General features: G+C 48.8%; 1 protein-coding gene across 2 annotated transcripts in view; it reads right to left on the reverse strand.

Annotated features, from left to right (window-relative positions):
* The window catches only part of LOC126542377 (rhomboid-related protein 2-like), a 45,757-nt gene extending 26,746 nt beyond the window's left edge, over positions 1-19,011 (reverse strand). The window contains exons 1-2 of one of the 2 annotated variants that reach the window (XM_055076610.2): positions 18,848-19,011; positions 94-251 (exon numbers count right to left, since the gene is read on the reverse strand). In XM_055076610.2, the coding sequence (XP_054932585.1) occupies positions 94-168 (75 nt within the window). In that variant the 5' untranslated portion in view covers positions 169-251; positions 18,848-19,011. Of the gene's footprint in view, positions 1-93; positions 456-18,847 lie in introns of those variants that run through there. The other variant, XM_050189433.3, reaches the window with a different exon arrangement.
* Positions 19,012-25,649: the final 6,638 nt, after the last annotated feature.

Consider the following 25,649-nt stretch of genomic DNA (forward strand, 5'->3'; position numbering starts at 1 on the left):
CAACTGTCGCTGAGCGTCAAAGCGCCAAACACACCGCAATGGCTCGACAAGTTCAAGGCGATCGCAGAGAAGTTCAAACGGATCCGTATTTACCCGCTCCAGCTCAATCACGACGTCGTCCGAAGGATATCCGGCAGTGCCGTAACGTTTTGCAGAAAATTGCGACATCCCTTAAGCCCTGAACGACGGACACGAGAAGCTCGAACTTGTGCAGCCCACGCCTTCAGTTGTCACAATGCCGCGACTGTCACCTAGAGACAGGAAGGACGCGCGTTATCGACAACCGGTGCAGCTATTTTTCATCCGCGCAAGTCAAGCACGCTTTCTTCATGGGTGCGTGCGTCAAGGCAACTGCGGGCGATAATTGCAGTCTGTTGCACAACACAGACACAAGTGCCGACGATTAGAAAATAACGGTTAACGGCGCGCGAGCAGACAGCGCGTTGACCGCCCCTACAAACAGCGGTATGCAGGTACACTGAACGCTGGACGGCTGAATGCCCTAAAAGCTCGGAAAACCGGCCTTGTACAACCCCACCTGTGCACAAGCATTTCAGGTGCGCAGAGGCGCCAGTGCGAAGCCGGGAAGAGAGATGGCACCACATCACCGCAGCGGCCGCCAGTACCAGTGTTCATTATACAAGTTCTGTGCAGTTCCGTGGGAACAGGAATACTTCGTAGGCGCTAAATTCAAGAGTTTCATTGGCGCGCATTTGTTGGCAAGCGCGATGAGGTAATAAATATTAAGAATTACTTTACCGCTATTGTACACACTGATTAATACCGATTATGTCTGTGCCGCCAGGGCACCATCCCGCTTGATATATTTTATTTATTTATTTCATACCGCAATTTCCAAGACATGGCTTCATTCTCATAGATGGTAAGGTGGAGACGGTTCTTGAGGTAAAGTAAAATTGAAGCACTTGCAAGAATATCTCGGAAGCGCTGATTGACATTTTGTGTTCTGTGCAATGCGCCGTGACGAATTTAGATGTTCCCACCACGAGAAATTTAGTTACTCCTTTTGTGTTCTTTCCGCTTTTTTCGTATTATATTCTGAACCTTGCAGCAAAGAATCAGTGGTAATAACAGACCCCAATCTTTCCTCGAAATTAAATCAAAAGAAAACCAACAGAAAAACAACAAGATGTACTATTATAGTCGTGAGCAATATGAGCGGGAACACGCGAACACGTGGCAAATAGCCTCGATAGACAAATAGCCTAGATAGGCAGCATCGATAGGCATTGATTGATTGAAAACATCTTTATTTTCAGGATATTCGTAGAACTCGTGGGTGGGCCGCCTATTCCGGTAGCCCACTGGTTATTGCTGCTGCGCTGGCCCTCCCCACCAGCCAGTGCTGACGGTCAGGATCATCGCTGAGCAGAATAGCCTCCCACTGCTCTTTTGAGGGATTTGGAATGGGGTCAACTATGGGATTAAATTGGCAAGCCCACACCATGTGGTAGAGGTTAGCTACCTCTCCACAGTGTGGGCATTGCGGGGAGTATAGTGTAGGGTACCACTGGTGTAACTTAGCTGGCGTTGGGTATGTATTAGTTTGTAGCCTCCTAAGAGTGTTCTCTTCCAACTTATTGAGGAATTTATGTGGTGTTGGGTACTCCTTCCTGGCTGTTCTGTATGGTGCAAGGTTGTCAGCATACACTGCTAAAGCAGTTAGGTCCCAGCATTCTTCACGGTCATCAGGGGGAGACGCCCGGTATAGAAGAGCTCGGGCATGCCTGTGAGCGGCTTCGTTTCCTCCTGGTAGTTCCAGGTGACCGGGAAACCAGATGACTGAGGCTTGGCTGGGTGGATGCTTAGTCAGCAATGACAACCCTGACCGGTGAATTAATCCATTATTGAAGTTGCGACAGGCGTTCTGGGAGTCAGTGAGCACATCGGCGTTGGGGTTAGATGCTATAGCTAATGCAATAGCTGCTTCCTCTGCGTGAGTGGGGTTGGATGTTTTCATCGAGGCGCAATTCACCATCAATCCTGAAGGCGTTGAGACCACAATAGTCATCACTCCATTCTTTGGCCCTGCGGCGTCCACATAGAGGGTGTTAGGTTGCTCGTCCCATTTCTTCTGCAGGGCTTCCCCTCTTGCTTTTCTCCTTTCGATGTTATATGCGGGATGCATGTTCCGCGGAATGGGGTACACGTTGATGCGTCTCCTCACATCACGTGGTACTTCTTCCCTTTGGTCTATCGTATAGGGCAGATTAATATGGATCTTTTCGAGCAGATCTCTACCTGGTTTTGTGAGTGCGAGCCTATTGAGTTGTGAGAGGTATTGTGCTTCCCACATCTCTTTGAGGGTATTATGTACTCCTAGAGCCATGAGCTTTGCCGTTGGCGTGGAGTTTGGTAGGCCCAGTGCCGTCTTGTAGGCCTTCCGGATCAGTGTCTCCAACTTTTCAATTTCCGACTTGGAGAGGTTAAGGAATGCCGTCCCGTACATTATCCGAGAAATCACGAAAGCCTGCACTAAGCGGATGGCGTCCCTTTCCTTCATGCCATGGTGCTTATTTCTGATACGATGCATCATCCGGAGGATTTGCTCGGTGGATGTTGTAAGCTTCTTCATAGTGGTGGTATTCTGTCGCCCCTGCGGGATATACAGCCCTAGGATCTTGATCTCCGTGGGTTTCGGTACTGAGTGGTTGTCTATATACACCGTGATGTTCTGTGCCAGGGGTGTCCTCGGGTTCTTCAGGATGAGCAACTCGGACTTTTCCGGCGCACACTGGAGGCCTGTTTCCCTGGCGTACTGGTCCACCGTGTCCGCTGCTGCTTGAAGACGCTCCTCGATCTCGGCGTCACTCCCCGAGTTGCACCAGACAGTGATATCATCCGCATACAATGTGTGTTTGATACCCGGGATTTCGGAGAGAAGGCCTGGGAGATCTTTCATAGCCAAATTGAACAAAAGGGGTGACAGTACCGCCCCTTGCGGAGTTCCTGTCGGGCCTAGAGTGATGGGATCTGATTTTATTCCACCGAAGTTTATAGTGGCTTGCCTTGCTGATAAGAAGTTTTTGACATAGTTGTAGGTTCTGGAGCCACAGTTGGTGTCGGCGAGGCTTTGAAGAATATTTTTATGCAGAACGTTGTCAAACGCTCCTTTCAAATCAAGTGCCAGGATGGCCCTTGTCTGTGACTTGGGGGGTGTCTCAAGGAGATCCTTGTACAGGTACAAGAGGGCGTCCTGGGTGGATAGGTGAGGGCGAAAGCCGAATTGAGTGTTAGGTAGGAGGTTGTTCTCTTCTAAGTATCTACTGAGTCTCGTGTTGATGACCCTCTCTATGAGCTTGCCCAAACACGAGGTCAGTGATATCGGTCTAAGATTATCCAGTTTAAGGGGTTTGTTCGGCTTCGGAATAAAGCGAACCTCGGCCGTCTTCCAGGACATTGGTAGCGTTCCTGTAGCCCAATGCTGCTCGTTGAAGCATTCCACCAGCGAGGTGATGGTGTCATCGCTGAGGTTAAATAAGAGTGTTGCTGTTATTTGATCTGGACCTGGAGCTGCATTTTTTCTCATGGCCGCAATTTCTGCTTTGATCTCTTCTTTCGTGAGTGCGATGTCCAGCTTCGCATTCGGCAGCCCAGAATACTCCGGTTGTTCCACGACTGGGTCCGTGCACAGATACCTGGTCTTGAGGTTTTCCATCAACTCTGTGTCCGTACCCGGGATGGTGTGTACAATCTTCGTGAGCCTGTCTTTAGTGGCCGACTTGCTGCTGCTGGGGTCGATTAGGACACGCAGGAGCTTCCAAGTCTTTGACACACCTAGCTTCCCCTGAATACCATCGCAGAGCGTATTCCAGTTCTGTCTGGCCAAGGATATGGCGTAGGATTCTGCCTTTTTGTTTATCTCGTCTATTTTTTTCCTGAGTTTGCGGTTAAGCCGCTGTCTTCGCCATCTCTTTGTCAATGAGTGTCTTGCTTCCCATAAATGTAGAAGGTGCGGATCGACCGCTGGACAATCTTCTGTCGTGCAGACCTCTTTCGTAAAGGCTTTCAAAGCTTGCACCTCACCCTTAACCCATTCCTCTAGGTTTGTAATAGGGTTTGCAGTAGATGCCCGGGCCTGTCTCCACCTGTCCCAGTTCGTAATTCTTGCGATACCTATTTTGCGTTTGCACGCGTTTGTGCTTATCTCCAGAGAGAGGATGAAGTGATCGCTTCCCAGGTGCTGTTCGGTATTCTTCCATATCGCGCTGTTTATGTTCTTGGTGAACGTCAGGTCCGGACACGTATCTCTACTAACACTGTTTCCCAGCCTCGTAGGGTAAGTGGGATCGGTGAGGATCGATAGCCCTTCTTGCGTCACTACTTCTTCCAGTTTTCTGCCTTTTGGTGTCGCCGCCGGGTAGCCCCATGAAGGGTGCGGTGCGTTGAAGTCACCCCCAATCACGCAGGGGGCATGGCCCGCTAAGCTCAGAAATTTCTTTATGAGGGAACCCAATCTTGCGTGCCTGTCTTTGGGAGGGCTGTAAACATTCAATACATGCGTGCTTGTCGCTCCTCTTTGGAGAGGAAGAATAGTAATATAGCAGTGCGCAATATCCGGCTCGAAAGGGTCGTGCAGTATGGCAGTGTATAGTTTGTGCACTAACGTGGCAGTTAACTGGTCTTGCTGATAAGTCACATAGTCTTGGAGTTTGATAGGTATTAGGTGGGGTTCTTGAATTAGGATAGCTGCCGGTGGGTCTGATTCCTGAGATAGTAGGAGATTAAGAGCCGCCTGCTTTCTCCTGTAGCCCCGGCACCGGCAGTTCCACTGCCAGATCTTTATTCTAGGTTTGGCTGGCATGGTGAGTCCGTATCGGAGGGCTCGTCCACTTGCATTGTACGAGCGAATTTAGACTTATGTCTTTTATCCGCATGTTCCTTCCGAAGTGCAGAAATTGCCGTCTCCGTGTATCGTCTGTTGTTTGCAATCTGCTCTCGAATTTCTTGGAATTGGGCGTTCACGTAAATTGGAAAGGCTCGAAACTCCTCCTTGAAGGATCGGAGTTCTTGGATAATTTGTTGGTAGACCTCGCCTAAGGCAGGTTGGGAGCTAGGCACCTGCTGTGTTTGGCTTGGAGGAGTCGGCTGAGTTACCGGCGTTATTCCATTAGTAGTGGCTCGCCTAAGCTCTTGGTTTTGGATTGTTAAAGCGCTGACTTGTTTTTTAAGACTTTCTATCTCTTTTTTGAGTGCTGCCAACTGCGTGTTATTCTGCGGGGAGGACGAGGGGAGGGGAGGCCACTCTGCAAAGCTCACCTTCGAATCTGAGAGCTGACCCGAGGACGTCTTCTTCAGCGCCCCGGTGGTCTTCGTGAGGTTCTCCTTGCCTTGTTCTTTACCCGCCTCCACTTGACTGGCGTTCTGGTTGGAGCCGGTTGCCCGGCGTCTCGAGCTCGAACGGCCGCGAGAGGTGGAACGAGAGTGGGAGACTGATGACGACGCTCCTCGCCATCGCTGTTCAGGCTGCTTCTTCTGCCTCGGCCTGCTCCTACCTTCTTCAAGTTCCGTTGTTGATGCCGCGTTTGATGACGTGGCACTAGCGTTCTTGTTCAGCGGTCTGTGGAATTTCTCCTTGCAGTCCCTTGAATAAGTCTTGTGCGGACCCTTGCACAGCGCGCAAACGGGCGCGCACTCGTGCGTCTCATCTGGACTCGGCGTTCCACAGTTCTGGCAAGCAGCCCCCTTGGGTTTCGGGCAGACGTCTGCTCGGTGACCTCGCATTCCACAGTTGATGCAAGCCGCCCTCGTTTTCCGGTAGATGTAGCAGCGGCGCTCTGACCACCCGTAGTTGACCGTGAATGGAACTTTCTGGCCGGCGAAGACGATGACTGCCGACGTAGTCTTGCCCAGACGGCGCGCTCCCAGGATTGTATGGCAGGGTGAGGAGACGTCTTGGAAGATAGAGTCATCACCCACTTCAGGCTTGATATTATGTATTACACCCCTGCAAACATCCTCTGGCAAGGCAACGTAGGCGGTGACTGTTATACTCTTGCCGTCGAGGTGCAGGCTATTAAGCTTGGCGAGGCGGAACGCATCTTCCTCACAGTGAGTACATATCATTATAATGTTCTGCTGGCTAACAACGCGCAGGGTTGGCTTTTCTTGTAGCGGTGTGTCGAGGGCCGCTTGGATCCCTAATTCGAGATCGAAGGAGCGTGGAGCCATAGATTGCAGATCCACCGTGGTTTTAGGTCGGATGATGACCTTGTATGGAAAATTCTTTAAACTCGGTAGACGCGGAAGTCTCGGTGCGGGAGGCTCTCGGCGTTCTTTCTGCTCCGGCTCTTGCTTGGGAGCTGTCGATTTAGCTTGCGCCGCTCTTTCGTTGTTGCGCCGGGACCATATGTTCCAGCCATGGCTGTTGTCGTCCTTCGGGAGATCCTGCGGGGGCATCAGCTGCTGCTGGGATGTTGGTACATGACTGAAGTCCATCTCCGTCGGGTCGTAGCCTCTTAGGGAATTCATAGTAGTCGCGGTAGTCATGAGTGAAGCGGGAGCACTCACCGGCGAACGTCGTTAGACCCAGCGTTGCGCGAACGCCATGCCGCGCATCCGCGGGCGCACCTGCGTCTCCGCTGCGGTGATGCACCCAAACCGCTCGGCCGTTAGGGTTAGCGCTCTTCTCGTGGTGCTGAGAAGCCAGACAGTCTTTACCGCCTAGAATATGGCACTCACAGGTTCACTGGTGGTACCAGGCGATGCCAGGCGTTGAAGGGAACCCGTGGATGGTAAATGTACGGTGATCCAATATTGTAATCCGCCGCAATCGAAAATTGTCAACGGAGCCCATGCATCGAACGTCCGCTCTTCATCGATAGGCAAATAGCCTCGTGGGACGATTCGCGGTGGCTGCTGTCGGAAACAAAGTGGAAAGGGCGCCGCGGTTCCTCTAACTGTTTGCATTACCACCTCACGCTTCGCCGTGCTCCCTCACGGGTTGCAGAATCAAGCGTATTTCCTTTCTTTAGATCACTATCATCGTTGCGACGAAACGGCAGCTGATTGCGTGTCTCCGGCCGCTAGCGATGATATGAGTTCATATCAGCGCGCAGTTGACCGATCAGGCTACGTAACCATGCACTGAGGGATCGGCCGCGACGTTGAGCTGCCGTGATACTCAGTATGTGGTGTTGACTGGGCATTAATTAACACGCCCGTTTTTTTTCCTCGTGGAATAAGCTTATAAAGTAGACCATAGGCGGAGAGTTTATATATATATATATATATATATATATATATATATATATATATATATATATATATATATATATATATATATATATATATATATATATTCCGCTTGAAGAAACTGCGTGTGACCTCGAAGAATTGAGCGCGCTGAAGTGACGGCGTTATATGAGTATATACAAGACCTCATAGTAGGAGACAGTTCAATTTCACAGCCTGAGTCCTCTTGGTGGTGTAATCTTCCTTCGTGTAATTGTCGCACACTTGGCTATCCCGAATACTGCTTCGCCTTTCCGGCGAAACTGCAGCCCCTCTCTCTCTCTCTCTCTCTCTCTCTTCTTTTTCTGTGAGTCCGAGTATAAGCGCTGCTGCGCATGACTTCAGTTGATTCTTATTTCGAGTCAACCCAGCTTGGCCTCATTTCGGTTACTGAGTGAATTATACAGTGTTCCCAAACTATCATGCACGAACATTTAAAAAAAGAGCAGTTGCGTTACTCGAAGAAAAACTAGTGCATATTGTTTCCACTACAGTGGAGCAGCCGCCGGTAATTCTTTCGTTATTGAGATATAATTCGGTAACTGCAATTGATTATCTAACTCAAGAACTACTGTCCTAATTTTCGAAGTGTCAATGAGGCATTTGTAGGTACCCCAAAATGACATCCAACTGCGTTGTTTTCAGCGACGTGCTAATTGCGTACAATTTTTTACGGCTGACAAAGGAACCTCACGAAGTATGAAAAATACCAGGTGAGTGCGCTCCCACCCGCATCATAAAGCAGCGCCCTCAAATAAGATTATTGAAAGCAACTGCATAGCCTGTCACAAACCCGAAGAGACAGCGCATCACCTTGATAATGGCACGGAAGGAGCACCAACAGCAGGTTTCGCGGCTTCGCAGCTATTCCTTCCTATCATTTCTGCGTCACACTTATTGTGCGTCTCTCGAAGCCGACCGATCACATTGATAACAAAGGCCCCTTGATAACACGGCCGAAGCGCCGCTCTGACCACGCACGAAATGCAAAAAGCAATGTAATAGCCATAGAATGCTTCAATATCCCGGCTTTGCTAACACCGCATCGAAACAGTGCGCGCGAGGCTATATTTCGCGCCAGAAACTTACTTCGGACCAAGGCCAAATTGAAGTGACAGTTTAATTTTTCGTGAAAGTGTATACCTGCCGCAAAAACAGGTTCGTGTCAAAAGATAAAAGCGAGATAAACAGACTGAGAAGCGATCAATGTGTAGAAAAGTCAAAACTGATGCGTTCAATAAAGTAAATATAACACTCCTAAATGAGCCGATTTGGCAATCAGCATGTCTGCACAAAAAAAAAAAAAATAATAACAAAAATAAATAAAAAACCGTCATATTTCAGTGTGCCCTTATTATCTCTGAATTCGTGAGCTCCGTTGAACACCAGCCTAGAGGACGTGTTCGAATAGGTCTCATTTTTTGCTGCTACGCAGTGCTGTTACCATTTTATAACATCTTCAATGGTTTTCTTGATGACCGACGCCGGAATTCTACCGCAGACATTCGTTATTCTTACCTTGAACTAATCTGAAGTCCGTCTGGATCCTGTAAGCACGATCTTTCACGTATCCACAAAGAAAGAAATCGAGCGGGGAGAGGTCAGGTGACCTAATCTATTGCGCATGAAAAGTCGCATCCAGTTAGTTTCGTGCTCGGCTGCTACTGTGTGCGGGTGCCCCACCTTTCTGATACTACAGAAGTGGAAGACGTGAAAGCGGGACTTCGCTGAGCAACTCATCCACCACTCCTTCAAGGATAATTTCGTTCACGTAACGATGTAGTCAGTGTCTGATCGAAGAAGATGGGACCGATTATAGCACCGGCGTCAATTCCGAACTGCACATTGAGCGACCACTGGTACTGGTGCCGATTGCGCTTTACCCAGTGTAGATTGGAGTCCCTCCAATAGTGCGCATTATGCAAATTTGTTTAGGCGTTTCTGCGAAAATTGGTATCATCTGTGCACATCACGTTGCTTAAAAAGTCCGTTGACTCATCGGCTTTTGTGAGGACACAATTCGAAAAATCTAGACGATTCTACAAGTCTCTATCTTCTAAGCATTGATGCTGGTTAAGATGATGCGGGTGAAAGGCCGTCGTTTAGAATCCTCCAAACTGATGACTTGGAAATTGGTACCTGGGCTTGCTTGCTTGCTTGCTTGAAAGCTTTTATTCAAAACAGGAAGAGAGGTAGAGCCCTTATGGGGCTCCGCAATGGGTGGAGTCTCTATTCCAGGACCCAATTTGTACGAGCCGCCAGCTTAGCCCTCTGGACCAAGGCCTTTTGGGCCTGAAGGTCCGAGCAACCGAGCAGCGTCGCCTCCCACTCCTCTCGGGTTGGGTTAGGGTTGAGGGGAAGAGCTGAGTTTAGCTGACAAGCCCAAACCATGTGGTAGGTGTCAGCCACCTCCCCACAGTATTGGCACTTGCCAGTGAAGGAACAATCGAAATGTTTCAAGATTGCCGGGCACAATAAAGTGTTAGTGAAAAGTCGAATCAAGATCCGTTCATTAGCCTTGCCAAGCTCTTTTGCAGGAGTTGGGTATTGGCGATGCCTATCTTTGTAAAAGGTCGTGATATCTTTTAATGTTACAAGATAAATGCCTTCGGATTCCAGGTACTCACGGTCTAACTGGGACACCCGGTATATGAGTGCTCGGGCCGCCGTGTTCGCGGCTTCATTCCCTGCTAGGCCCTGGTGGCTCGGAGTCCAGACCAGACAATGGGGGGTAGGATCAATTCCCCCGTTGCTGTAGTTCTCCAATATTCGTTCCGCTAGTGGGGTGATCCAACCAGCTTCATAATTTCGACAAGCCCCGCGCGAGTCGGTTATGATATATTGAGACCGGGGGTCAGAGGCAGCCAGGGCAATAGCTACTTCTTCTGCATGTGTTGAGCCCGAGGCTTTGAAAGTGAGCCCATCTACTTGCTTTTCCTCGTGAATGACCGCTGCCGTACACCACCCCCCGCGGCATGGACCGGCCACATCCACGTAGAAGACTCCGCGTTTGTTGCCGTAGTGGCGTTGCAAGGCGTCCGCCCTCGCCTGGCGACGACCACTGTGGTCTTCCCTATCCATTTTTGTGGGGAGGGGTCGAACTCTGATGGCGCGTCTCCAGAGTTCGGGCACTCGGATCCGCTCCTGAATGTGAAAGGTGTGTTTCAAGTGCAGCCGGTCCAACAAATGCCGTCCCGAGTTTGTCTGAGCTAGACGTGTGTACTGGCTGGTAAGGTGGGCTTCCCTGAGCTCCTGAAAGGTGTTCACTACTCCCAAAGCGAGAAGTCTCGCGTTCGAAGTTGTGACAGGGAGGTCAAGGGCCCTCTTCATCACTTTGCGGAGGATGACTTCGAGTTTGGCTTCATCATGTTGCCGCAGATAGAGATACGGGACCGAATATAGAATTCGGCTTGTTACGAAAGCATGAGCTAGCCGCACAGCGTCCCTGCTTCGTAATCCCCCTCTCTTGTTGGACACACGCCGGACCATTCGGCCCACTTGGTCCCCAACATTGCGGAGCTTTTCTAGTGTTGTGTCGACTCTTCTTTGATTGTGGATAAAGAGTCCGAGAATTCGGAGCTCCTAGGCCTCGTGTATGGGACCACTAGCCAAAAAGAGATGTATTTGTGTAGTGTCCCTAGGTGTTGGTCTAAGGTGCACAAATTCTGATTTATTTGGTGCACACTGAAGTCCACAGCGCTCTGCGTAGCGATCCACTACGTGGGCGGCTGCTTGCAGGTTTTCCTCTATATGCCCTATGTTTCCCTCTGTGGCCCAGATGGTGATATCGTCGGCGTACAGCGCATACCGCACGCCTTCAATACCGTTTAGCTGGGCCGGGAGATGCACCATCGCAAGGTTAAATAGCAGCGGGGAAAGCACAGCGCCTTGTGGCGTCCCCCTAGTACCCATTTCGTAGGGTCCATATTCACTGTATTGGATTTTGACGAGTGCGGCTCGATCCGTCAAGAAATCCTTGATATAATTAAATGTGTTTTTGCCACAGTGGGTCTCACGGAGGTGTGCTAAGATAGTGCTGTGTTTAACGTTGTCGAAAGCTCCCTTTAGATCTAAGGCCAGGACAACTTTGTCGTTGTGAGGGTGCTCCGTTGGCTGTAATATGTCGTGATTGAGTTGTAATAATATGTCTTGTGCCGACTTGTGTGGGCGGAAGCCGAACATGGTGTCTGCAAAAGTGTTACGCTTTTCCAAATATTCTGAGAGCCTATCTCGCACCATCGTCTCCATTAGTTTGCCCACACACGATGTGAGCGAGATATGTCTCAGGTTGTCCGTATTAATTTCCTTTCCTGCTTTAGGAATGAAGGTGACAAGGGATGTTTTCCAATCGAGGGGTATGGGAGTCTCCCCTTTTCATATGGCATTAATGTAGTCAAGAAGGGCTTCATACGCGCGATCCGGGAGGTTGGCCAGCAGCTTCACTGTGACCTTGTCCCGACCGGGCGCAGTGCCTCTCTTCATTTTGGCTAAGGCTGCCTTGAGGTCGTAGAGTTCGAACGACTGATCCATCTCTGGATTATCTCGGCCTGCATAGAGATATTCCTGACCTCGAGGGTCCTGTTTGGTGCAGAGATACTTGTCTCTTAAGGTTTCTGCCAGTTGTGTTGTTGTGCCCTGGAAATTGTGTAAAGCACGTTGTAAGTGTTTCTGTGTTTCTCTTCGAGATTGAGCGGGATCAATCAAGCTGCGGAGGAGCTTCCATGTATTCTTCCCTGACATCTGTCGGGCTGCCGTGTTGCAGCGATTAACCCAGTTGGAATCAGCTAATTGAGAGGCATACTCGGCAGCCCGCTGGGTCAGGTCTGTTGTACGTCTTTTCAGTCTTTTGTTGTGTTTTTGTCGTTTCCATCTTTTCGTGAGACTGCGGCGAGCTTCCCAGAGATGGAGTAAATGATTATCCACCGCTGGACAGTCCTCCGCAATCTATATGCTTTTCACATGTTTCTTGAGTGTTGTCATAAGATTTTGAACCCACAAGCTGTACCCTTCCTCGAGAAGACTGGCCTGCGGCAGGGACTTACGGAAAGCAGTCCAGTCCGGCAATTTCGCTTGAGTTATTTGCCTTTTTAGGGGCCGGGTATGAATTAAAGTGTTAATGATGCAGTGATCGCTTCCTAGCGTGTCTTCGGTGTGGTACCACTCAACGTGTTGTATGTGTTTGGAAAGCGTGAGATCGGGACAAGTGTCCCGAGTCACGGAGTTTCCAATACGTGTTGGTTGGGCTGGGTTGGTCTGAAGGGATATGCCTAGCGTGGAGATGAGCTCCGCTAGCTTCCTACCGCGCACCTCCTCCTTCTTGTAACCCCACACCTTACTGGGAGCATTGAAGTCGCCTAAAAAAAGTAAGGGGTCCCGACCAGCTATCTTCAGTGCCCGGGTGAAGATGTCTGCAAAAGTGATACGTTTTGGCTTGGGCGGACAATATATGTTAAGGATGTGTACTTGTGGGTCAGAGCGTCGCAGAGGTAACACTGTGACCATGGTGTACGAATAAGTTGTCTGTAGGTCGAGGTCTACCTCTTGTGCGGTGTACGCTTTGTGTACAAGGATGCAAGTAGATGGATCTCGCTGAAACGCATTGTACCCTGAAATTTTAGCTGAGGCCCCTGGTTCCTGTAGAGCCATGATGGCTGCTAGAGATTGCAATGTTTCTAAGTAGAGACGAAAATGAGCGCGTTTAGTCCGATTCTTGAAGCCTCTACAATTCCACTGTACGATTGACAGTGGTCCCTGTCTTGATTTAGCTTGCCTTTTTCTAGATCCCTGCGCCATGATTAGCATTAGTAGACTCTGGCTGGCTATAAATAACCGTGCCGGCACTCTGTATGGTATCTAGGGAATCAGCAAATTCGTCATGTTCCTCGTCCTCCGTTACGCGGAGGAATTTGCTCGGACGCCCGGCCTCTCTAATGGGACCGGTGCGGCGGAAGAGTCTTGGGTTAGTTTGGATCCATGTTTTGATGTTTTGAGTCACCTGTTGCGTGACTATTGTGGCTATTTGCTGTGTTTTCAGTTGAATGGCAGACTGGACTGGCTCACTGATTAGATTTGGGAGTTGAGCCACTTGCCCCTTAAGGCCTTCATTTGCTGCTCCAGGGCGGTAACCCGGACTTCTAGGTTGTTAGTAGGCGACGCGCTTGCCGACTTTACGGTGCTGCCCGAGCACACAGGTGCCGAACCCCCCTCGTCATCCATGGGTCCTCCCGGAATCGGACTGTTCGTCCCGGCGTTTTCCAGTGCATGAATTTTGCTAGCTAGCTGCGCGTTTTGTCTCCTGAGAGCTTCTAGCTCTTTCCGCATCTCGAGTTCCATTGGGGAAGATTGGGAGGGGGGAGAGGAGGAATGAGAGGCGACTCCCGCCCAGTTGCTCACCTGTTTTGAAGAGTTACCAAGAGGGGGAAAATCCCCTGCTTTGAAAGAAGGCGGCTTCGGCCCGGTCTCGGATTGTACAGCATTTTGCGTCTTCTGCTCCTTCTGTCCCAGTGGTGCTTGTCCGGACTTGCCTGTCTTCTTTTGTTGTTGTGGTTCTTGTAATCCTCCCCGTTGCTGCCGCGTTGATGGCGTTGCCGCTCCTCTTGCTGGGGTCGTTGATCCCGGCCGCTTAAGTTTCCGGAATTTTTCTACACACTGTGCGGATCCAGTGAGGTGGGCTCCTCCGCAGATCATGCAGGATGGTGCGCACTCGTGTTCTGCAAGTCCGTCCGTTGTGGAGCCGGCTTGTTTGCCACAGAAGCCGCATCTTCCTTCCTCTGGGTGGGGGCAGTTATGCACCCAGTGGCCCACCGTGCCGCATCTGTAGCACGCGGGTATGGTCTTCTTATACTCCCTGACCGGAACGCAATCATAATTATATTGTATGTAACGGGGGAGTCTTCGGCCTTCAAAGGTTACCACCGCCACGTTAGTAGTTCCCAATTTTCGGACAAAGGCGATCTCGCCCTCCCTCCAGTAGAGCTTGGGCTTGAGAGAGGCGGAGGTTTCATCCTCGCGGACGTTGATCACCCCCTTGCATACCTCTCCATTCAGCTTGAGATGACCGCGGAAGGGATAGGAGCGTTCCCCTACCTGCAGGTCGAAATCTTTGATCAGCTTGTCAGCTATCGGTGTTGTCTGGGTTCCGCACACGATAACGTTCTGTTCCCATACGGGCCACACATTGAGATCCCCGGCGGCTTCTTCACCCACGTATTGAGCCACCGCCGATTCCACGTCACCATGCTTGAAGGCCATTTTCAGGTCCAGGGTACCTCGGGGCTTCAACACCACGATTAGGTCCTCGGAACGGAGTCTGGGCGTCTGTTTCGGGCGCCAGTTGCGAGCCGTCTTCATTTGCAGCAGTGGCGCAGCGCGAGCACCGTCCGTATTCCCGGCGCGGAGGGAATTCTCCGCCGCCGTTGACGTCGGCGACGCCGCGCCAACGCAGCTTTTGGTAGCCATGTTCGCTTGTTGCTTCCGTTGCCGCAGGCGTACAAGTGCTTGAAGACACTCACTTTCGGTGGTCAGGATGTCCTCATCTCGGGGTTTGTGCTCGATTGCGGTCCAATTCATGGATGGCGGGTCGTACCCGGTGATCTTCTGCGTCGCCATGTCCGGAGAACCTCCGACGCCGGCTGCGCCGAGCTTAGTCCTCGTTAGGGTCAGCTCAACCGCGGCATGATGCGATCTTCAGATTGGCGTAAGAGCGCTGAAAATTGGTCCACCTGCCTCAGGTCGGTGTCTGCAGGATCCTTGCGATGTTCGGCGTCGGATAAGACCAAGATTTTCGGTGTGCCGTGTGTTGGCCCGCGGTTCCAGTCTAAAATCGACGGAGCCGATGCGTCGCACGTCCGACCTCACGGAACGCCTCCGAGCGTCCCCCGGTACCTGGGCGGCCACGTCCCGCACGCTAGCATGAGGGTTTGAGGCCATAAGTGCTAGAACATCCGTGCGTATAGGCTAGGACTCAAAGATGGAGTCCTCCACCACTGTTTCTTGAGGCTGCCGGTTTGTCCCAGATTTTCAAAATTTCTGATGACAGTCGACTCGCTTGCTCTACCGACAGACTTCCATGACTGATATATATATTTGCGACCTTCCTTTTGTTGTCCTTTGCAGCTTCCAAAGCAAGGATGATTTTTACCTTCTGCTCATTAGAGAAAGACATGGCGACTGGTACGAAACAAAACGCGCTTTTAAACATTTACACTGACGTTTTCAATTCGCTTTTGTGGTGATAGGTTCTGTGGCAAAAGAACAAAAGAAAACCATCCATGCATTTTGTATACGCTAAGACAACGGCTATCACAGCTTGTTTCTAACTAACACCAAACGGGACGTGTTACTTCGGCCGAGGCGCGGCAGATAAGGCACTATCTCGATCACAATGTTTTTCTTTATTTCCTTTATTTCGTTCTGGATAACTCAGAGGGCGCCTGTTCTAGGGCGCTGCTTTGTGATCCTGGTGGGAGCGCAGTCACGTGGTATTCTCCATATTTCGCGGGTTTATTTATTAGTCGGAAAAAAATTAGTACGCAATTAGTACGTCGCTGAAGATACCGCAGTTAGATGTGCCTTGGCTGTGCCTTCAAATGCTTCAGTGACACTTTGATAATAAGGACAGTATGTCCCGAGTTAGATAATTATTTGCAATTACCTAATTAACTCCCCCTAACGAAAGAATTACTGGCAGCTACTCCATTATACTGTAAACTACATGCTATATAGGTTTTCTTCGAGTAACGCATTACTCTCTTTTTAAACCTTGGTGCATGATAGTTAATTTGGACACCCTGTATATTTTTGACCTTTGCATGCAACTGACGATGTTTCCATCCCTTATAAATGTTCTAAATTATTAGAAGACTTTTTTATGAGTCGTTAGCATTGCTTACTGGTAAGAAAAACAATTCTGAGACAACAATCACGTGCATTTCACACGCCATTGATAAATGTCTGCCGAAGGGGTCATGAAGTCTATAGGTGTTCTTCATGGTCAATAAAGCTGCAAATAAATTTGAAGCGTAGTGAACTTACAGCAACATTTTCATTCTCTAGGCATAGGGTATTTATACCTTGAGAAATATAATTTTAATTCGCTACCTCCATCTCTTTCAAGAATATAACAAACTTTGCCCTGTGCGTATATTTAAATATATTGTGTGTGTGCACGGTGTTTACAGCAGGAATTTAAAAGAATGTTGAAATGAGAATATAGGGATGAGGCAGCCGCCCCTATAGTGCTTCTAATGCGCGCGTGCTCCTATTGTCAGGATTTACAGAAATAACGCGAAAGTACGAACTAAATGTTCTGTATTTGTGTGCTTTGGTTTTCTTTGTTTTTTCTTGATTTCATCCGCAACTTAAGATTCTCTTCTTGTTCAACCACGTACCCACCCCCTCTGTAACGCCCCAAAGGCCCTGAGGGTAAATAAATAAATAAATAAATAAAAGTCGTGGACGTCCGCGCCAACAATGACGCAGTAAGCTTTTAGCCACCATAAAATTTCAAGTGAATAGGTCAAGGAAAGTAAAAAGAAACTACAAATGATGTGGGTGACAAAGCTCTGGTAATTACACTTCAGGTGTGTGTGTGGGGGGGGGGGGGAGGGTGTGGCTCCGGAGGGGGCTCCGGAGGGGGCTCGGGCCCCGGAGCCACCCCCCGTAGTCGGCGCCGATGAAGTAGACCACGGCGCTCCGTGGTCTTCATCGGCTTTCTTCATTTCACTACTCCTCACGCGTCCTTTCTCTCTCTTCCGCTGACACTCGTTCCTGCTCGCACGCACGCACGCACGCACTGACGCATCATTACACATGAGCAAGCAAACGAGCATGTCGTACCAGTACGCGAGTAAAAATTAAATGAAGCTGTACGGACCCTCTCAAGATATCCTCATTCCGGGTTTCTCCAGATCGCAAAATGAGCTAGTTTGTTCTACGTCATTTATTTATTTATTTATTTATTTATTTATTTATTTATTAAAATGAATTCATCGCTGCAGCTTGCGCACCGTAATAATGAGAGGCCCCTCCAGGGGATCAAAACTCCCCTTCCCGTATAACGAATCATCAAAAACTCTGGGGATAGGGCAGGCTCAGCGAGAGCCTTTTCGAGACCGCCCACGTATGCCTGCGCGCACTACACAAGTGCACACGCTATATATACGCATTCTCTAGAAAGAGTAGAACGATTCGGAGAGAGCGAGGAAAGAACACTCAAGGCGGAGCGGAAGATCGCGGCTTACCGTACATGCTTCCGTGGCCTGTATATACCCTCCGGAAGGAGTAATCCCTGCCTACACAGGAGTTATATAGCTTCTGCTTCCGGCGCACGACCAGAGATGTAGCAACACCCATCGGGCGATGCCGCCTGGATAAGTCGTTACTCGCCTGCAAAATCCGGCCCCGGATAGCGCTGGGAATTGTGCGCCAGCGTGAGTGCTGGGATACACCGAGCGACCGATATATATATATATATATATATATATATATATATATATATATATATATATATGCACACAAACACACACGCGCTGTTGGCCGGAGCTACGGCATATGCAGCTGGTCCCGGTATATACAGCAAAGCCGGGCAATAAGTGCGGGAGAAGAATAGCGCGCTCTCATGCCGTTCTTTCTTTCTTTTCTTTCCGCGACAGGAAATGAATAGGACATCCCCGATTCTCAGCCACGAGAATGTCATCGTCGGAGAAGGGGCCGTGATTGCCCTAATCATGTCTGCGTTATTACAATGTTCCACACGGCGAATATATATCTACATATATAGCTCGTCGGACACTCGTTCTGCGTCGGTCTCACTGTCCACGTGGGCGTGCAGAGACGCGTTCGCATCGCTGCAGTTTCAGGACCGGCGCACTCCAAGGCTTACGGCATTGGCTGAGCACAGCGTCCGGGAGTGGATAATTAAAGAGCGTTATGCAGCGGCTAAATTTTCGTTTATTGTCCTCCAGAAAACGTTTATTGTCCGTAAACAACAAATGTATTGTTCGTAAGACAATAAACGTAAGCTCCGTTTATTGCCCTCCAGCCATTACAGTGGAAGTTTAAAGGCAGCGAGCTGCGCGTGACAGCGCGCGTGATTTACGACGCATGCGCGCAAGCTGAATATCGGTGAAGTGCGCCATACAGAAGCTACGACACACGGTCACGCCGATCTTGCGTATGATGCAGAGTTACCAAAGTAAAAGGGTGCTCAAAGAACAGGACCTGATCCGAGTAAGCACAGACACTGATTTTGATCCGCATTACGTATATACTTGTCACCATATGTATAAATTTCGGCAAACCGGAAGGGAGGGGGGGGGGGGGGGGCTCTCAATTGGCTGATACAAAAGACGTATTAACAAGCGCTTTTACGCCTACCTGGTATGGCCACCTTTAGCCTCAAGGATACGAGGTTGTACAACACGCAATGCGCAGGAAATCACATAGAAGCACATCCGGTAAGCCAGAAGGAAAGGCACGCTGCGAGACACACTGCGTCTTGCAACGTCTCGGATATATTCTGCACGGGAGACCAGCCGCGTACCGACAAGAATCGCAGCACGAATATACATGCAGTAGATCGCGCACGTCTCACCGATTCCCAGGAAAATGCCCCGAAACTTTCACAGCCGACGGCGACAAGCCAGGGCACAGGTACTCGCGAGGAAGTATGAAAAGCAACCCAAGCGTCTTGCCCGTGGACGCGGCCAGCGCGACAAGAAGCACCGCATTCGCCCACCGTGCGTATAGACGACGATCACGGGATCGAGATAAATGCGTCGTCCGTTTCCCGGGTGAGTGCTGCGGAGGCAGAGGAACTAGCGATAGCGCTATAGCCATCACGGTATTAGACCGCACTGGCACTGCGTCATAGCCCTGAACTCTCCGGCGGTATGCAGAAATTATTCCCGCGGCAAAATTTCGAGCTCCGCACATAGCGTTCTGAGAGGAGCGCGCACCAACTTCAACTATGCATTTTGTGAGCTCCGGGGTGTGAGTCCTTATGCGGCAATCGGCATGGCGCAAGCCTGCGCCCGAGCACACGCGCAGCCGGAACCGCGAGAGGGGAGCGCGGAGGAGTTCCACCCCTGGGCCGATAAAGTTCAATACATTCTTCACGCTACATGCATTCTGCAACACTACCACCTGTCACGGAGATCACTACCACTGCCGCACAAAACTCTCAGGCGAGAGAAGGCCATGGTATGGGGGGAACTACAAACACATAGCCAAATTTGAGTCTGTACCACGCCGTACACCTTGCTCTGTATTCAGGTAAATTCTCACACTGCGATGAATGCGCAACGCTCTATACGGGTACGCGGACGCACAACCGAGCTCACACCCACGCTACACACCCCATCATACACGGGAGGCAACGCCGCCCAGCTCCGACTCGACGGACCAGCTTGATCTGGTCTACCGAGCGAGAAGTGCGATTGAGGCGCTGGACTCCTGGACAGAGGGGACCACCCGCTGCAGAGCGGAGGAGATATATGCTCGCTCATGTGCTGTTCTGAATAAAGTATTAATGCTCTGGCATAAGGAGTGTCAAAGTGGGAAAAAGTGTACGTGTGTGAAGTGCGGGAAGCTGGTCACGTGATATATATATATATATATATATATATATATATATATATATATATATATATATATATATATATATATACTAGGTAACGAGGAATTCATCAGGCTACCTTTCAAAAATAAAGAACTTGAGCGGTGCTACAAGGTAAACAGAACAAGTATTTAATTTCAACAGTTTCGACCGGTGGACCGATCTTCATCAGGGTTTACAAGTAAATGCTATATATATATATATATATATATATATATATATATATATATATATATATATATATATATATATATATATATATGTATATATCATGGGGCCAGGAACAGAAGGATAGATCGGGAATTTTTCATGATGGCCTACAATTTTCTTATTGACAATTGTGCTCTGATTATATTTGAGAAGTCAATTATTATTACAACTAATCATGCAAAATAGTCGGGTGTCATCCAAGCGAAGGCAATTAACATTATACCTTGGTTCTGTCCAGCTACGCGGCAATCGCTTTTCTTTTTTAAATTTTGGCAAAAGTCATGTGGCACACCCTGTATATGGCGCAACCGACGACGGTCTGCTCCGGAGCAGTCTCTCCTCGAAAAAGCAGGAGGTGTGTCGAGTGAGCTCCTCAAAACACTTTGCAATAGGGTGAACGCGGTATAAATAACGGGTAAATAATAACTTCATGTGCGCTGTGTTTTCGGTGCTTAGTTGACATTGAAGCGAGAGGCAGCGTGAAGGTAAATTTGCCCGCTGCAACTGCTGCGTTTCCTCACTCAAACGTTTTGACAGCTAGTTTCCGCAGTCACCGAGTGAGATGTGTTCATGTTTGCTTGTGCGCGCGCGACGCAATGCTTGTTCATTTAGTTAGTAAGCGAATGTGCACAAGTTTATACAGCCCATAAAACTGCTATCATTACTTTGTATAGCTGTCTACTAATTTGCTATCAAATCAATGCTTCGCCTTTCGGGCGAAAGTGCGACTTGTTTAGTTACTAGACGATTTACACCCTTTCGGGTTTACCTTGTCCCACAACGATAATGGTCATCTGGCTTGCCTGCATTTTCTTTCTTTAACGCTAGGGGCCCGGTACTCCCAACTGCTTGCTCGTTATCAGCGCGACACATCATTCTCGAGAGGAAGGTAGTGAGCGCTGAGTTTTCAAGAAAGGAACCGCAAGCAAGGCAGATGACGATTATTGCTGTGGGACAAGATAAGCCCCAGAGGAGGCGAACTTTTTTAAGAGTGTAGGATGAAATCAGCGTGACAGAACTTGGAAACGACGCATATGTGATATGACATGAAGCGAAATATACAACCATCAGTTCACGGATAACATTTTAGCTTCTGCCACTTACACAGATCCTGTGCATCCATCTTTTGGTAACTTCACCTGAAGCTTTAGTCTACTGACTGTGTTTTTCGTGACTGTAGTTGCGCGAATGCAGTGCTCGCTGCTTTTGTCGACTCACAGTTTTGCGATTTCCTCTTCAGGAACAGAGCGCGAAGGAACACAGGGACGGAAAAAAAAGAAGAAAAAATGCGAGAGCGACAAATATCAGAGCTGTGCTTCGCAGTGTGAATTCGCATAAACTCGCCTAACTTACACTTTCGCTAACTTCGTTCTCAAGAACATCACCAGAAAGCGTAATAGTTGTAAGGAAAAAGTGCACGGAATAGCTAAGGGAGAAGGACAAGAAACGGGAGAACTAAACAGGTGTTGCGGCGGATGACCGGCTGTTTGTTTGCATTTCATAGTACAATCTGGTTGCCACGTTTTCTGTTCACTGAAAACTGTGTATCAATAGATCGCAGGCTCATTCAAAACCTCCCACAATAACTCCGCTGATTTGGTGCAAGCGCGAACCGCTCAGCTCTTTCCTCGGTGTGGCAACATAAAGAGTAAAATCTTGTTCATATTTATTCTGCGCGGGGCTTTCAGATGCAATATCGAAAGCGGTTGCACAAACAACCGTTTGAACTAAGCGCCGTTAAGAGCCCCGCTTACTGGTGCTGCCATTCAGCGGTTCCAGCGTGAAGCGGAGTGCCCCATTGCTGTCCTGTTGCTGGATTTCAAGACCAACTAACCGTACACAAAATTGACTTATGTTTGTCTCGGAGGCTATGCGCGCTGGTACTTTCACTTGGTGCTGCGATTGAAAGGTAGCGCCCCAATACCGTGCATTCTAAAGTCCCTCGTATATTCTAAAGGATTTTCGGCGTTTTTCGGCGTTTTCCGCCCATCCTTGAAATAGCTCGGAAGAGCGTCGAACAAGGAACTTAAGCGTGTGCCAAGGGGCCTGCATAATCGAGTTTCACGCATTTGTAGGGGTTGTTAGCGTACTCTAGGGAGCGCAGCTTCCTAGTGTGTTCTTAGCGTACTCGGCGCGCTCACGGCTGAAGAGCGCGTGGTGCACTTTTCCCAAACAGCAACAAACGTTAACGTATCGTTACACTAATGCTCAAAGAAAATGAGCTGAGATTGACCATTCATCATCATCATCATGATCAGCCTGGTTACGCACACTGCAGGGCAAAGGCCTCTCCCATACTTTTCCAACTACCCCGGTCATGTACTAATTGTGGCCATGTTGTCCCTGCAAACTTCTTAATCTCATCCGCCCACCTAACTTTCTGCCGCCCCCTGCTACGCTTCCCTTCCCTTGGAATCCAGTCCGTAACCCTTAATGACCATTGGTTATCTTCCCTCCACATTACATGTCCTGCCCATGCCCATTTCTTTTTCTTGATTTCAAGTAAGATGTCACTAACTCGCGTTTGTTCCCTCACCCAATCTGCTATTTTTTTATCCCTTAACGTTACACCCATCATTCTTCTTTCCATAGCTCGTTGCGTCGTCCTCAACTTAAGCAGAACCCTTTTCGTAGGCCTTCAGGTTTCTGCCCCATACGTGAGTACTGGTGAGACACAGCTGTTATATACTTTTCTCTTGAGGGATAGTGGCAACCTGCTGTTCATGATTTGAGAATGCCTGCCAAACGCACCCCAGCCCATTCTTATTCTTCTGGTTATTTCAGTCTCATGATCCGAATCCGTGGTCACTACCTGCCCTAAGTAGATGTATTCCTTTACCACTTCCAGAGCCTCGCTACCTATCGTAAACTGCTGTTCTCTTCCGAGACTGTTAAACATTACTTTAGTTTTCTGCAGATTAATTTTTAGACCCACCCTTCTGCTTTGCCTCTCCAGGTCAGTGAGCATGCATTGCAATTGGTCCCCTGAGTTACTAAGCAAGGCAATATCATCAGCGAATCTCAAGTTACTAAGGTATTCTCCATTAACTCTTATCCCCAATTCTTCCCAATCCAGGTCTCTGAATACCTCCTGTAAACACGCTGTGAATAGCATTGGAGAGATCGTATCTCCCTGCCTGACGCCTTTCTTTATTGGGATTTTGTTGCTTTCTTTATGGAGGACTATGGTGGCTGTGGAGCCGCTATAGATATCTCAGTATTTTTACATATGGCTCGTCTACACCCTGATACCGTAGTGCCTCTATGACTGCTGAGGTTTCGACCGAATCAAACACTTATTCGTAATCAATGAAAGCTATATATAAGGGTTGGTTATATTCAGCACATTTTTCTATCACCTGATTGATAGTGGAATATGGTTTATTGTTGAGTAGCCTTTACGGAATCTTGCCTGGTCCTTTGGTTGACAGAAGTCTAAGGTATTCCTGATTCTATTTGCGATTACCTTAGTAAATACTTTGTAGGCAACGGACAGTAAGCTGATCGGTCTATAATTTTTCAAGTCTATGGCGTCCCCTTTCTTATGGATTAGGATTATGTTAGCGTTCTTCCAAGATTCCGGTACGCTCGCGGTCATGAGGCATTGGGTTGAGGATTGACCATTAATTGCAAACAAGATACTTCATGATTACTTTCAATATTTCTCTTCAGATGAATATTTTGTCGGTTTCTTACGCATTTCCGGGAGTGAACTTGATGATGAATTTCTTTCTTTCTGGCAAGTCGCTTTGTTTTATTTCTTCTTAATTTTGTATATATGTTGGTCAGTTTTTTAAAGTGCCTCGTTAAGAAGACACGTGCACATTTGTGTATTTCGACCATCGAATGAGACATTGCTCGTAATTTTTCGGCCCACACCTTCCATTGCACTTTGTTCGTTGATAGCGAATGCAGTCTTGGCGTTTTTTTTAAATATCACTTGCTGTTTTCGATCTTTTCGGAGAGGGTAGACGTGGAGATGAACGAGAGCATCGGTGAAAATGCATTCTCAAAGTTTAGTCACGAAGAAAGGTTCTATAAAACTATTCAATTATGTCAATTATTTCCTCCATTTCACCAGCAATATCAAGTAATTGTATGGCGAATTCGGCAAATCGCACCGGCAGGCGCCTGGGCGCCCTGGGCCGACGAGGATTAGATGAAACGGCGCACTGTGGCGCTCCGGTGCGCAGCGGCACGATTTGCCGAATTCGCCATTAGTTAAACAGAGCCTTCGAGATTGCGGGGCCGCTCCCGATCTCGGAGGACCAGCCGCACTTGGCCGCTTTTGCTTGTTTGCCGCGTGGCAGAAAGCGCGGCTGAATTAATAAATGACTTAGAGTGACGTCACCCTCCGCGCTATGCTGGTGAACCAGCATGGTGAAAAGTTGCGTCCGTTGGGGTCTCGCGCGGCTCCAACACTCCAACACAGCCGGTAGGGCAGGGGCCTCTGCTAGCTTTTCCTTCCTGCATGGAAGTCAGTTACCCGCGGCAATGAATATGACACACTGACGTCATCCAAGGCGCCATGTTGGAGAACCGTCACGGTGAGAGGCTGCGTCAGTGACGTCACGCGCCGTGCGGGCAAGTAAAGGAAAGTGCTCATGTGCCCTCTGCGCTCGAAGGCGGAGACTGAATACAGGCCGAGCAGTTTCGCAATGTTGATAGGCACAGATGAAACTGAAGCCGGGTAAAGTGGGTAATTAGAGGCAAGCAATAAACACGTATTTCCTCAGTAAGACAGTCTTGATCGTCTAAATTTTGTTTCCCATTTTGTGCAAACCGCCAAATTCATGACCGATCCCCCACGGTGACATGTGTCACTTGTGCAGAGGAAACAAGAACGACAACAGGAACAAGGACGACAAGATGGTCGGGATGATCTGGCTTCATCCCCTCTGTGCCATGTCTGTTGAAAACCTGAAACCATTGACCATTTCTTCTTAACCTGCGGTCAGTTTACAAACGAGAGGAAAAAGTACTTAGAAATTCAATTCTGACAACTACGTAATTGTTCCTTCAAATTCACTAAATATTCTCTTCTTCGGGGTCTCTGCATTAGGCTTAAGCCACAGGAACGTCTGCAAGGTTCCTTGCGAGTACCCCTGTGACTGTCCCATGTTAACTTTCTGATGCAGTAATTGGATTCCTCACAAGATTGCCGATCCTGTATTCGAAGTCCATTTAATACCACCAAATTTGTTGCTTAATGCAATCATACGTTCTCATTAAAAAAAAAAGAAAAATCTGGTAGAACCAACGTTAGGTTGCTATCTTTTTAAACGATAGCTTTGTAAGCGTCCCTCGGCATGCCATGTCATATAGTTAAGAAGGTTGGGCTGATTAGTCTGACATGTTCATTAAAAAACCAAGGGAGAATAAACGCATTAAGCAGACGAGGACAAGCGGTTTCCCTCTTCTTTTTTTCCACGTGTCTTGTGAGTGAGTGAGTGAGTGAAGAAGCTTTTATTGCAGGTCCGGTGAGGACGCGAACTCGTCGCGTCCTCGCCTTTTATTGGGTCAAGCAAAACGCGATAAAACGCGCACCCGGCTAATCCCACGACGGGAC

Source organism: Dermacentor andersoni, chromosome 3 (assembly GCF_023375885.2).
Source record: "Dermacentor andersoni chromosome 3, qqDerAnde1_hic_scaffold, whole genome shotgun sequence".
NCBI classification, from domain to species: Eukaryota; Metazoa; Arthropoda; class Arachnida; order Ixodida; family Ixodidae; genus Dermacentor; species Dermacentor andersoni.